Here is a 13,856-nt window from a genome sequence, read left to right on the forward strand (position 1 = left end):
TCTGGTCGGCGCTACAGAGCACTGAGCACCAGAACGGCCAGGCATAAGAACAGTTTCTTCCCTCAGGCAATTCACTTTACAATAAACATCTAATATACAACACTATACATACATTTATTTATTTATTTAACACACCATACTTTATATTTACATTTCCTTGCATTTGTACATACACCTGTACATACAAATACAATCTATTGTCTATTTTGTATATTGTGTTTGTCTTCGTTTGTTGTATATTGCTATTTCCTATTACTTATTCTATTTTTATTGTGCTGTTGAAGCTTCTGTCACCATAACAAATTCCTTGTATGTGTAAACATACTTGGCAATAAAGCTCTTTCTGATTCTGAACATTCATATATTATTAAAGAAGGCAGTTGTGAATATTCCTATATGATTCTCTTACACAAAATACCTAGAATGTTGACTTTTTTCCATATACTGCCAGCAAACAGTGACCATGGGGAAAAAACACCAGAAAAGGACCATAAAAGTTGCCAGTTCTTCAGTATTCAAATATGCTGCATATTGTACCAGATTTGATGCAAGTGTTGGTATCGTGGGATCAGATGAGGTTTGAATATAATGAAGTCTGAATGCAATATGAGAACAGTGGTGGAAGGGAAGATTTTCAGTGTATAACAAGTGTTGGGGAAAGTTACTTTTAAAAGTAATACATTACAATATTGCGTTACGCCAAAAAAAGTAACTAATTGTGCTACTTACACTTTTTATGGAAAGTAATGCATTACGTTACTTTTGCGTTGCTTTTTAAATCTGGACAGGGCTTGCTTGTTTGTTTTTAAAATAAAAAAGTTATATTGCTTGTGCCAACAGTTGTACACGGAAGCAGCTCCGGGAGCATTTTTCATTTGCACAAATGCAATTTGTGATTTTTTTTAATCGATTGACAGCACTAATGGAAAGTAATGCATTATCTTACTTTTGCGTTACTTTTTGTCGCCTGGGCTGTTTTTTTAAAAAAAAAAAAACAAAAGTTATATTTTTGGCAACTGTAAATGCCCTTTCACACCAAAAGTGAAAATAATAAGCCTGTCCCCATTCATTTTCGTATGTACAGAACAGAACATCCTGGGCAGTCTGCTAAACCTCTGATTGTGTGTTTGCTATAATGCCTTACCAATCCCTATTTTTACACACTGTTCACACTTACTAACAATTTAGATGGCAAACTATTGGTTATTATTGTATCGGGGCCCTCAAACATCCATGGCTTTTATAAATTGCTGTTTCTGTGCTGTCTAAAATGCATCCAAATTTTAACACATTTACTGTAGTTTAAGATTCATAAATATACTGTATGTTGATGTGTTTCCAGTATTCTTAACTTTAAACTTTGTAACTTTTGTCCAATTAGCTCCAGACCCATTGTGTCTAAAGAGAAAATGAATGTTTCTCATTGTTGGGAAAAAATTGCCTGCTGATTTTTGAGCCAGAGGTGAAAACAAAGAAATTACTGTTTTAATGCTTTTGTGGTCTGAAGCTTGCACTTTCAGCTCGCACTTTCAGCTCGTTTTTCTTTTTCTGTGATGATGGAGTCTGCTATTAAAGCAGAAAACTGGTGTTAAAGTAACAAATGTTAAACATCAGTGGATTGGCACATTTGCGAAACGCTTGACCATTTAAGGCAAAGCAACACTCCCATAAACACTGGAGGCACTGACAGCTGTTTCTTGAACATTTATGCCGCTGTCAAAAAGAATTATGGGTAATGGCTAATGAACATGCAAATCGAGCTTATTATCATTCCAATAGAGCGCAGGATGGCATGAATCAGCTCTAAATCGGTCTTTCAGCAACAATTATTTCTTTTGTCATTGGCTAGGATGTTAGACAAGAGTTACATGGTGTACAGTTCGTTTTGAGTGTCAGCTTCCCGTCTACAATGGTCTTCCTGTTTCCTCCAAGCATGTTACCATGAAGCAGGAATGCTTTTCTTTTTCATGATTTAAGATATATGGGATATTTTTCACCTAATCGTAGGGCGGAAGCGCAAAGCCGATGACGCACAGATTAGGGGCCATTATATTTTACAGCATAGCATAAAACGAATGCTTTTTTTGGATGTATGTTATAAATGTCTGAAAGGCTGGAATTGTGTTTTCTATGCCAAGTATCACATTTGGCTGAAAGCTACCAATGCAGCCCGTTCAGCTGTGTGACACGATGTGATCTTGTGTTTATGTTCTCGTGGAGTCGATTCAATTTGGCCCGCTCTTCTTCTCCTGCTCGAGTTAGTGATAAAAGATTAAATCGCTCTATTAAATTGCTGGAATTATGCAAAGATGCTGTAACAATCAATATTTACTCTTTGCCGGTAATTGAACTAGTCAAAACCATGTGTTGTCTCGCTGGCCCCGTTCATTTCGGCCGTCATCGCGATGCATGGCGGACACAAAAGTCAGTTTTCGGTGTACATATGATGAGCGCTGTCACTTTGCCAAATGGCTCTGCATTAGAAGTGTTTACTGGCAGAGATTTGCGAAGCTCTCTGTCCTCTGTGCAAGCAGCGGGACAACAGGCGGGCAGATGTTGGCTCGGTGCTGACGTGGAAAAACAACGAGAGTCCGATAAAGTTCATGCATGCAGGAGCAGCTTGACATCCGAGTTCAGCTGCATTTCCATCAGGCGATGATGGCTTGATGTGCGCCAGTCCCTTTCATCCGGAAGACTTGCCAACATTTCAACTGCTGAAAATGACAGGAGAGGGAAAGCGTGTGAGAGAGTGAGGCTGTGTGCTCTGTCTTTTGTCTGTATGTATTACTGTAAATTGCTGACAATCTAAAACGTGGCACTCTTTTACTTTAGATAAAATGCTCAACTTTATATCTTTAGATATAATGTCCACAGCATTGCACGAAAGCCCATTTTAAACAGAATAATTATAACAGAAAAAATATTACATCTCACAATTCAGACTTTTTTCTCAATTCCAAATTTACATCGTTTATCTCTCAGAATTTTTTATCACACAATTATAAGTTTTTTTAAATTCTGAGTTCATCTCACATTTCTGTATTTTTTTCATGACAATAAAAATAAAAAAGGTAATTGCGATTTTTTTTTATCTCACAATTTTTTTTAATTTTTTTTTATTCACAGCTGTAAGTTTATATCCTACAATTCTGCATTTATTTCTAGCAATTCTGAGAATTGCAAAAAAAATTCAGAATTTTAGGCTATAAACTTAGAATTGCCAGGAAAAAAAATTATGAGATTAATAGTCACAATTACCTTTTTTTTATCCTGTGAGGGAAACTGGCTTCCATATCATTCCCATAGACAAAACTGTATTGCATAGAAAATGAATTTCTCAAAATCACAAGCTTCAATCTGATTGGTTGATTGCTATTTAATTTCAACATGTTGTTTGAAAACGTTACTGCAAAAAAAGAGCATTTCAGAGGAGCATATAGTCACTGTATTTGGATAAGTTTGCAAATTCATAAATGTATGTTGATGTATTTCCAACATGTTTAATGTCCAATAAGCTCCAAACAATTTTGTCTGTCTAGAGAGATAGTGAATCGGAGGTGAAAACAAAATAATCACCTTATTAATGCTTTTGTAGCCCGAATATTAAACATCAATGGATTGTCACATTTCTGAGCCATTTGACCATTTAAGGCAAAGTTTACAGTGAAACTTTCAATCATTTAGTAGTAACTCAACTAGATGTCCTCAACTATGTATTCTGCCTTGTTATATCTATCACATAACCAATACTTATTACTTTTGAAGGGACATAAATTTTGCACACCCCAAATTTCTGCTAATTTCTTTGATGCCGTCTGTTTTGCAGAGACTGCTGACCCACTATTTGAATTACTGCCTTTTTGCTGAATGCCGGTCTATTGTGGTATCACCCATTTCCAATTTATCTGCCCCAAAACATCATCCATAAAGAATGAAATGTGGTTATTCATTTTACATGAAGGTCAAACGAGCCCTTCCTGTTTAAGTGGGCGGTTCACGGTCGGAATAAGCCACAAAGCGAATGAGACTTTGCCGATAGTCAAACATCTGGCTCTTTGAGACTATAATGACTAGATCATAGATCAGGTCTGCTTTGTATTTAGTGAATAGTTGGTCAGAGCCGCTTCTGAGATGACTGGCACTGTTAAAGGGTCAGAGGGTTTGTGCTGTTTTTAAAGCAGTATGTATGTATACACACACACACACACTTCTGTGTGACTGCATCGGCCTTTCCCGAGACAGGTTGATGTGTTCCAGCTCCAAATCGGGTCACTGATCCTCCGCATACACACACAGGATTGTTTTGACTGCTGGCTCCGTGTCCTCATTCACCATGCTGACGGAATGTTCTGACTAATGATTACCAAAACCTGCCATTCCTGTCCAGTCCACGGGTTCTATTTTAGCATCAGCTGCCGAATAAATTCATGTTTTTGACATTAGCTACATTTCCATCCAAGCTGAGAATTTAATTTATGCTGGAAAATTTGGAACATTGCATTTTAAGCAATTTGTGACTTAAGTACCGTTTCCAGCTGCATTGTTCAAAAGAACAAATTCGTCACTTCTGGAGAAACTGCCGTAGAAATGGAAATGCCAGTGATCGGTGGCAGATGCTTTATGTCTGGGATCGAGCATGTCAGACAGATCTGGGAGGTAACAATTAGTGGTCAACCGATATATCGGCCGATATTTGGCATTTTTCAAATATCGGCATCGGCCGACAAGTTTTTCTGTTTGGCCGATGTGTTCGAGGCAGGACTTTTATTTTGACGGTGCTGTTAAACGGCAGCGCCTGAGCGCACACCGCTCACATTCTCCCTCTTGTTCGCTGTCGTTCTGTCTATCTAAGTCTATCTAATAATCAGATAGAACTGTTAAACAAAGGAATTAAAATGTATACAAAAATGTATTACAACGATTGCTTTAATATTATTAGTAATAGAAAGGCAAACATTATAATACTTTCTCATTTGCCGTCAGCATTCAGCAAATACGCATTTATATCATTTAAACAAATCTTTGAATGACTAATGAACATTTAATTTCACAAACCTTGCAAACTTAGTCGAATCCAGCTGTGAGATCTTGTGAAGTGTGCATTTGTATCCTGCATGATCGCGTGTTCTCTGCGTGACTGTCTGTTTTGCAAAGACTGCTGTCCCACTATTTGAATTAAGAGCCTTTTTGCTGAATGCTGGTGTATTGTGGTATCACCCATTTCCAATTGATCTGGCCTAAAACATCATCCATAAAGAATGAAATGTGGTTATTCATTTTACATGAAGGTCAAACGAGCCCTTCCTGTTTAAGTGGGCGGTTCACGGTCGGAATAAGCCACAAAGCGAATGAGACTTTGCCGATAGTCAAACATCTGGCTCTTTGAGACTATAATGACTAGATCATAGATCAGGTCTGCTTTGTATTTAGTGAATAGTTGGTCAGAGCCGCTTCTGAGATGACTGGCACTGTTAAAGGGTCAGAGGGTTTGTGCTGTTTTTAAAGCAGTATGTATGTATACACACACACACACACTTCTGTGTGACTGCATCGGCCTTTCCCGAGACAGGTTGATGTGTTCCAGCTCCAAATCGGGTCACTGATCCTCCGCATACACACACAGGATTGTTTTGACTGCTGGCTCCGTGTCCTCATTCACCATGCTGACGGAATGTTCTGACTAATGATTACCAAAACCTGCCATTCCTGTCCAGTCCACGGGTTCTATTTTAGCATCAGCTGCCGAATAAATTCATGTTTTTGACATTAGCTACATTTCCATCCAAGCTGAGAATTTAATTTATGCTGGAAAATTTGGAACATTGCATTTTAAGCAATTTGTGACTTAAGTACCGTTTCCAGCTGCATTGTTCAAAAGAACAAATTCGTCACTTCTGGAGAAACTGCCGTAGAAATGGAAATGCCAGTGATCGGTGGCAGATGCTTTATGTCTGGGATCGAGCATGTCAGACAGATCTGGGAGGTAACAATTAGTGGTCAACCGATATATCGGCCGATATTTGGCATTTTTCAAATATCGGCATCGGCCGACAAGTTTTTCTGTTTGGCCGATGTGTTCGAGGCAGGACTTTTATTTTGACGGTGCTGTTAAACGGCAGCGCCTGAGCGCACACCGCTCACATTCTCCCTCTTGTTCGCTGTCGTTCTGTCTATCTAAGTCTATCTAATAATCAGATAGAACTGTTAAATAAAGGAATTAAAATGTATACAAAAATGTATTACAACGATTGCTTTAATATTATTAGTAATAGAAAGGCAAACACAATAGTCAATCATTTCAGCTTATTCAGTCACCTGACTTGAGGCAAAGTCACATGATTTGTGTTTCCATCATAGTTTATTCACAAATAAAAAAAAATGATCCACCTAAAGCAACGCTGTAAGAAAAGAATTTATACAAAAATGTAGAAAACTGCTATTCTTTTCCCAAATCTTTATACATTTAGTGTACAGAATTTTCTAACCCTTGCTAACCCTAAAACAGGGCATAATTTAAAATATGGGTAAAGCCCTGTACAATGGGCCATATTATTTTGAACTTTTCTTAGAGTGAAGCTTTTTATATTTTATGCACATCTTGGTGTTTCCATCCAGAATTTTTTATTTTGTATATTTTTTGTATATTTGTCTTTTATTTTTTTATTTTTTATTTTTTTTACTTTTTATTATGCTGGCCGGAAACACCAAAATTAAAAATTAAAAAGCATAAATAATAATTTCTATTTCAAATAAATGTTGTTCTTTTAAACTTTGTTCATGAAAGAATCCAGAAAAACATGGATTGTGGTTGCCACAAAATATTAAGTAACTGTTTTCAACATTTGTAATAAGAAATGTTTCTTGAGTAGCAAATCAGCATATTAGAATGATTTCTGAAGGATCATGTGACACTGAAGTCCGGAGTAATGATGCTGAAAATTCAGCTTTGCATCACAAGAATAAATGATATTTTAAAGTATATTAAAATAGAAAACTTGTTCTCTTTTGAGCAGTTTTAGCTGCTTCTATGTAGTTTTCTCCATGGAGCAGTGGCCATCTTGGTGCCACACATCTGCGCTGTTCCCATGAGAGGCCAGGAAGAGCTCAGGAAATAACACCCATCCTCAATGAATGGCCCATTCCAAACACACTATCTCTGGCTGGTAAAAGAAAGGCCCGCTTGAGGGTATGAATGTGTTTGAGGGATGCTGTTACAGAAAGCTACGAGGTTATAGGCAGAAATAAGAGCAGATGATCCTCTGCTGTGGTCAAATAAGGAATGGATGGATCTGTGGCGTTGGAGGCGAGTGTGAGGTCAGTAGGTGGAGGAATAGAGAAGGCCGAGCGTGGGAATAGAACAATTCTTTGGCAGGGTCCATATATTTCTCTCTCCCAACCCTTGTGGAGTGTCTGTGATTGCTCTCGAGAGCCTTTGCCCTGTGCGCAATGTTTTCCCTGACATTTCTGAGATGTTTGGACCACATGAAAATACTTGTCAGCTGGATACATCCGTCGCCTGATTGTGTCCGAATGAGCTCGGCATGTTGTGAGAGCAAATTAGCTGCAACATTAACTGCATATCAATTTAATTTCCCATACTGCTTCCTTTACAGTCTTTATGAATCCAATAAAACGTGTTGCTCTCTGTGTAGCTCTCACCGCACGAGCTATAAAATAATTAATGCTACATGGCTGAAAGATGTGGTTCATATGGAAAACATGTTCGCCTGATGTCTTGGTTTACATCCCATATCGCTACAGGTACCAAAGGCATGCCAGAATGTTACAGCAATGCCCTCAAAACATCTTTACTGTAGAGACCCTACCGAATGTTATTGCAGCAGGAAGTCAGTAAGTTTGTTTTCTGATTTATTTTTGTGGTTATGGAACCAGGGAAGCCTCATACAGTCAGTGCAAGATAGGCGGTGTTCCCTGGATGGATATCAGAGAGTCCGGACTCAATGGGCTGGAATGTTAAAGTGGATTTGAAGGCATTCTCTGCTGTTTTGAATGCTCCCTCTGGATTTTATTCATTTTTAAATTGAGAGATCACTTTTTTCTTAATCTGTTGAAATAAAAGTTTGATGTGTAGTAAAAACACACTCTAACCTTGGTCTAAAACATACTCCAAGCTTGGTCTAAAACCTGGTCCAAAAAGACTTTTTTAGTTCGTCTAGAAATCCTTGAATTTCCCATGTCAGAAAGCAGCAAACCACAATTATTCTATTCATATGATGCCATTGAAGGTTTTTTTATTTGGAAAATGATGATGAAAAACTGTTTTACGTTGACCTCAGAGGAACAAATTGAATATTTTGATATGGTTTATACTTCAGTGTAAATGCACTTGAGTTTGGCTGATTGGTTTGATAACACAAGGACAAAAGGAGAGAGGACAAGAACAAGAAAGACGGAAAGAACAACAGAATCAGCAGGAATCCGGCTCTCTATATGATTTCACTCTCCCTAAGGTTTTCCATGGGCGTTAGCAGAGCTGAACACATTCCTGATCACAGCACAAGCTGAGGAAGGGCTTTTTGTCGAGATTAAGTCTTTCACTCTAAAATCAAAAGGGAAAAGAGAGTATATTTTGCTTAAAGAAAAAAATCAATTTTTTTGCATTGTGACTTTGACAAATACAGAGTTCTGGCATGAAACTCTAGATGGCGCAGTCCGATAGGTCTAACTCAATCTGACCTAATGACATCATTATCACATGGCACAGCTGATTGGTTCTCTCTTGTATGGGTAGCCAATGAGCTCGCTGCTCAACATTCAAATATATGATTAGTGCTTGTAGTAGCAGTTGGAGCTTGCTTCAGACACCCTTCACCTTCCCCAGCTCCACCTGTATAGATTTGCTATGAGGTGATTCATGTATACTATATGGGGTTATTTCATATATGTTATATTTGTAGCAGCAATATTTCTTACATGCTCACAGCAGCATGTTGTGGATGTATTGGCAGTAGCAAGTCTCGGTACTTGCTCTGCCACAGCAGCAGCAGCAGCAGCGTAGCAGATCTATTCCGCCAAGACCAAATACATTAACATTGTTATGTACATTGCCATGCCAATCCCTCCGAGAGTTGTCATGACAGAACTGATTTTATGTTGAAATATGATCTGAACATGTTCTTGATAGACATAATATTCTATTTATTCTATATCTATCTCTATCTGTCTGTCTGTCTGTCTATCTATATATATATATATATATTCACTATATATACAATAGACTACTTTAGGTTACACGAAAGTCCCCCTGGCTGTCGTGTGGGCTGAACGCCACACTGCTGTCTGAATCCTATTATCAGCTGCCAAAGCTGACACACACACACACACATACACACAGCTGACAGCCAGTGAAAGTTCATCCTCAACAGCAACAACAGCAGCAGTTGCAACTGTGACTGTGTGTGCCAAGGTGACATGAGGCCTAACTCTTAACATCTCTTACCAGCGTAACATCTAACTCTGTGTGTAACTCTGTGTGTAGGATGGCGTATCGCCGGAATGAGGAGGATGAGGAGGAGGCCGCTCGTGAGCGCAGACGAAGAGAGCGGCAGGAGAGACTGCGCGGTAAGGACAGCGAGGATGTGGCCTACCAACCCGAGACCCCGGAGCTCAACAACAGCCACAGGTAAAACATACTTTTGGAGTATTATGTGACAGGAATACCGTGGTACTTTGATATGTAGACTAACTGATGTTTTCTCTGTAACCCACAGCTTTAGTGGGCAGCACTGATAAATAACTTCCTGTAACAGGTCAGCATTGCGGAAACAGTGACATGTTCAGACACTGAGGCTTTGTGCAGTGAATGGACACAGAAGACGGTCAAACAAGACCAGAATTGTTCTCGATGTGTGAGCAGACATAGCTCCGTCTATTGTCCGTAGTGCTGACGCAGGGTAAAAGTTTGCCAAGCAGTGCCGTCAGACTACATTAACCTACAGTGGCAGGCATATGGCAGTCCATGCTGCTCATGCAGCCGTAGAGAAAGGAAAAAGGAGTGCAGATCCACTTTAAATCATAATTCCTCGCTATCATTTTGCATGTTCAGGTTTGCTGACACTTTGGATAAGAGAGGAATTTACGTTCTTTAGAGTTGTAATGTTGTGTAATGGCCAAATATTAATTAATTATTTGGCGCTGGTGTTAATGTTGTAGCTACTTCAGTTTGGTTATTATATGCAATTTATACACTACTGCTCAAAAATGTTTAGGTTTGTAAGATTTTTAAAGTTTTCTTATGCTCACCAAGGCTGCATTTATTTGATCAAAAATACAGTAAAAACAGTAATATTGTGAAATATTATTATGATTTAAAATAACTGTTTTATGTTTGAATATATTGTGAAATGTAATTTATTCCTGTGATGCAAAGCTGAATTTTCAGCATCATTACTCCAGTCTTCAGTGTCACATGATCCTTCAGAAATCATTCAAATATGCTGATTTGCTGCTCAAGAAACATTTCTTAATATTATCAATGTTGAAAAGAAGCTGGGCTGCTAAATATTTTGTGGGATCTGTGATTTTTATAGGATTATTTGATGATTAAACATTGCAAAAGAACAGCATTTGTTTGAAATGGAAATCTGTTGTATCAATTTACTTTTACTTTTGATCAATTTGATGCATCCTTGCTGAATAAAAGTATACATTTCCAACCCAAATTTTTGAATGATAGTGCATGTTTACATGTTAAGTAAGAAATATTTATACATTATTTAAACATTTAAATAATAGTGTGGCCTGCTACAGTGAAACAGATGGTTTTTTGTCATTTTGCACTATTTAAAATGTTGACAATGTTAAATAGTTTTTCTTCTTCAAAATTACTAAACTTAATAAACATAACAAAATGTTGACTAAATATATAAAACAATTTTCATCAAAAGATAAACTATTACAAAAAAAAATACGGTTACACACTTTATTTTAAGGTGTCCTTGTTACAGTGTCATTATACACATAAGGACTGAGTTATATTAATTAACTACATGTACTTATTATATGGTTAGGGTTAGGATTTGGGTTTGGCATAGGGTTACTCACATGTAATTACGCATAATTAATTGTTATTATAATAGTAAGTACATGTAACATGTGTAACAAGGACACCTTAAAATAAAGATAAATAAATAAAAACGTTACCAAAAATACTGTATAAAATGAATAATACAAGGCCAACATTTTGAGATTATAGCATTAGCATAAGATTAATTTCAACCATTTGAGCATAATCGTATATATTTAGTCAGATGTGTCCAAATGGTGTTTTTTTATATATTTAGGCATTATATTAGTCACCATTTCTCTAGATATTATCATTGGCCAGCTAAAATCAATCGAGCACTAGTCATATATGCGGAGATATAATTTGTGATGTTATATATTTTGTCATCTTATCTTCTTATGCTTCTTCTTTGTAGTGTTACGGTGACAGAGAGTGTATCCACCTCAGTGGTGTCCTCCAGCGGGACGGGAGAGGGGGATGATGAAGAACAAGCCCTGCTGGAGCGCCTGGCCAAGAGAGAGGAGCGCAGGCAGAGGAGGATGAAGGAGGCGCTGGACAGACAGGAGGAGCTAGAGAGCAGCCAAACCTCACACCACAGCCTGGAGGAGAGCAGCGGCCTGCACCACGGCCGGAGCTACGAGCCTGAGGAGGAGGTGAAACAGGTGGAGGAGGAGGAGGAGCTCATCCCTAGAGAGGAGGTGGTGGTGGAGGAAAAGCCACGGAGGTCTTATTTTAGAGAACAGGTGTTGTATTTCTATTTTTTATGCTTTTGTTAGACCTCAAGAACTTGCGTTCAAGGTTTGTTTATGGCATTTAACTTTATTCACCTGTAGGAATCCGCTGAGGAAATATCTAAAATACCTGAGGAGGTATGGTGATGATGGGTGTTTTTTATTTTAAAATAGCATTTTTTTCTCTCGTTTAACACAACAAAGCATGTGACTGCAGTTCATTTCATAGGACAATAATGAGCGAGATGCTGTGCCTTCTTCTGAACTACATGAGGTGGTTATAAATGAAGACGTAGATGATTCTGCATTTGTTTCGGAGACGGAAAATGGCACCGCAGAGCTCACTGCAGGTGTATGGGAGGAAAAGAGTGAGATAGAGGGATTGACAGAGAATGGAGTGGATGAAATGAGAGAGGCAGAAAACTTTGAGAAATGTGAGGTTTCAGAAAATGACGAGTCTTTGGTAAGAGTTTAGTTGCGCTTGAAGGACTGCAAAAGGATGGATGGTTTAGATTTTGGGTGAGAAATTAACAGAAATGATCATTTGCAAAGACCTCATGAAATGCAAAGTTGCTTTTTTTGACATTTAAGCCATGTGCTTGTACTTTAAAGCATAGTGCACTTGACGAAGTAAACTTTTATATGCATTTAAATTAGTTTTTTGCTGCCTTTCAGTCAAAATCAAACGTCATTGGTAGATTTTATTTGCTTAAAAGTGAGTTTTTTCATTGACTGTGTACATCTGAGTGCCCACCATGTTCTCGTGGCATCACAGGAACGCTAAGGTCAGGTTCAAAGATTTCCGCCTTCCAAGTTTGATTTCCAAGTTGAAAGTCCAACTTCAAGCATTTTTTTGCGATGGGTAGTTGGGAACTTTCTGAGTTGAATGGAAAGCAGCATTTCTATTTGCAGACAATACTGATAATGTGATTTTGTTCTCACAGGCGTGGATATTTTTGGCCAATAAAAATAACACCTCATGCAACCTGCCTCCAGTTGCAAATAGCAAATCCTAAGCTTCAATTAAAGATTATTGGCTATTTGATTAAAAACGGCAAACCCTTCAACTTCCTGTTTCAGTTGGAAATATGCCAAACACAAAAAAAGAAAACTGAATTCGTCAAGCTATTTCATGGGGTCTTAAACAGATTTGGATACACAAGTTGATTCAAAACTTACTGTTTTCATTGGGGTTATAAACTTTTCCTCCCCAAAATCCTAAATCACTCGAGGCACTAGTTTGAGCACAGTGTATAATGTTTGCACCAGAGTACATTTCACATTCAAACAACGCAGGTTGTTATCAATGGTCAGCGGTTACACACAGTGTGTTCACTGCTTGCTGCATGTCTATTAGGAGTTGATGGGGAGTGTGTGTGTGAAAACACCCCAACACGTGTTCTTTTCATCATTTATCCAGCGAGCACACTGTCTCTCTCTCACACACACACACATGTGCATGTCACATCCACACATCACTCAGTTCTGATTGTGTTTCTGCAGATGGAAGATGAGGATGTGATGAGAAAGAATAAACAGCCCAATGGAGGAGTGTGCGAGGACAGCACTCCCAAACACAAGAGAGCTGAGAGGACTTTCAGGTCAGTGCTCATATAAACAATTAATGATTGTGTTAGGATGGACCAGGCTTTCTTTTTCCAAACAATTTAGAGTTCTCAGAATTCCACATTTGGCAGCCTGTGATCTGTAAATCACAGCATGAAAATGTCTAGGAAGTGTTTTATTTTTATTTTATTTTAGTTTAGTTTAGTTTAGTTTAGTATTTCCATATATTTATTTTTGTTGTAGCAGTTTGATCACATAAATCATATTAATATTTCTCCACATTTTCCTCATTTCTCCACATTTGTCTTCACATTAGCATCAGGTCTTTTCAGATAATAGCAAATTAATATTTAAAACATAATCACATTTACATAGTTCTCTGTCTAATATAGAAGCTATATTCCATGTTTTTCTTTATTTTTTGTTTTCCTCTTTTTTTTATTTTTTATAAAGAAATATACAGCGCTTTTTCCAAAATATACATGTATCCATATATTCTCACAAAACCCAATACCCATATATGCATATATATA

At 37.8% G+C, this 13,856-nt stretch overlaps 1 protein-coding gene across 2 annotated transcripts in view; it reads left to right on the forward strand.

Moving 5' to 3' along the window:
- LOC107710121 (non-muscle caldesmon-like) overlaps nt 1-13,856 on the forward strand; it is a 74,285-nt gene that overhangs the window by 51,194 nt on the left and 9,235 nt on the right. The window contains exons 3-7 of one of the 2 annotated variants that reach the window (XM_016514844.1): nt 9,500-9,643; nt 11,442-11,769; nt 11,860-11,895; nt 11,987-12,220; nt 13,261-13,358. In XM_016514844.1, coding sequence (XP_016370330.1) covers nt 9,500-9,643; nt 11,442-11,769; nt 11,860-11,895; nt 11,987-12,220; nt 13,261-13,358 — 840 coding nt within the window. The remainder of the gene's footprint in view (nt 1-9,499; nt 9,644-11,441; nt 11,770-11,859; nt 11,896-11,986; nt 12,221-13,260; nt 13,359-13,856) is intronic. The other variant, XM_016514845.1, reaches the window with a different exon arrangement.

Source organism: Sinocyclocheilus rhinocerous, unplaced genomic scaffold (genome assembly GCF_001515625.1).
Source record: "Sinocyclocheilus rhinocerous isolate Xijiao unplaced genomic scaffold, SAMN03320098_v1.1 scaffold1708, whole genome shotgun sequence".
In the NCBI taxonomy this organism is placed as follows: domain Eukaryota; kingdom Metazoa; phylum Chordata; class Actinopteri; order Cypriniformes; family Cyprinidae; genus Sinocyclocheilus; species Sinocyclocheilus rhinocerous.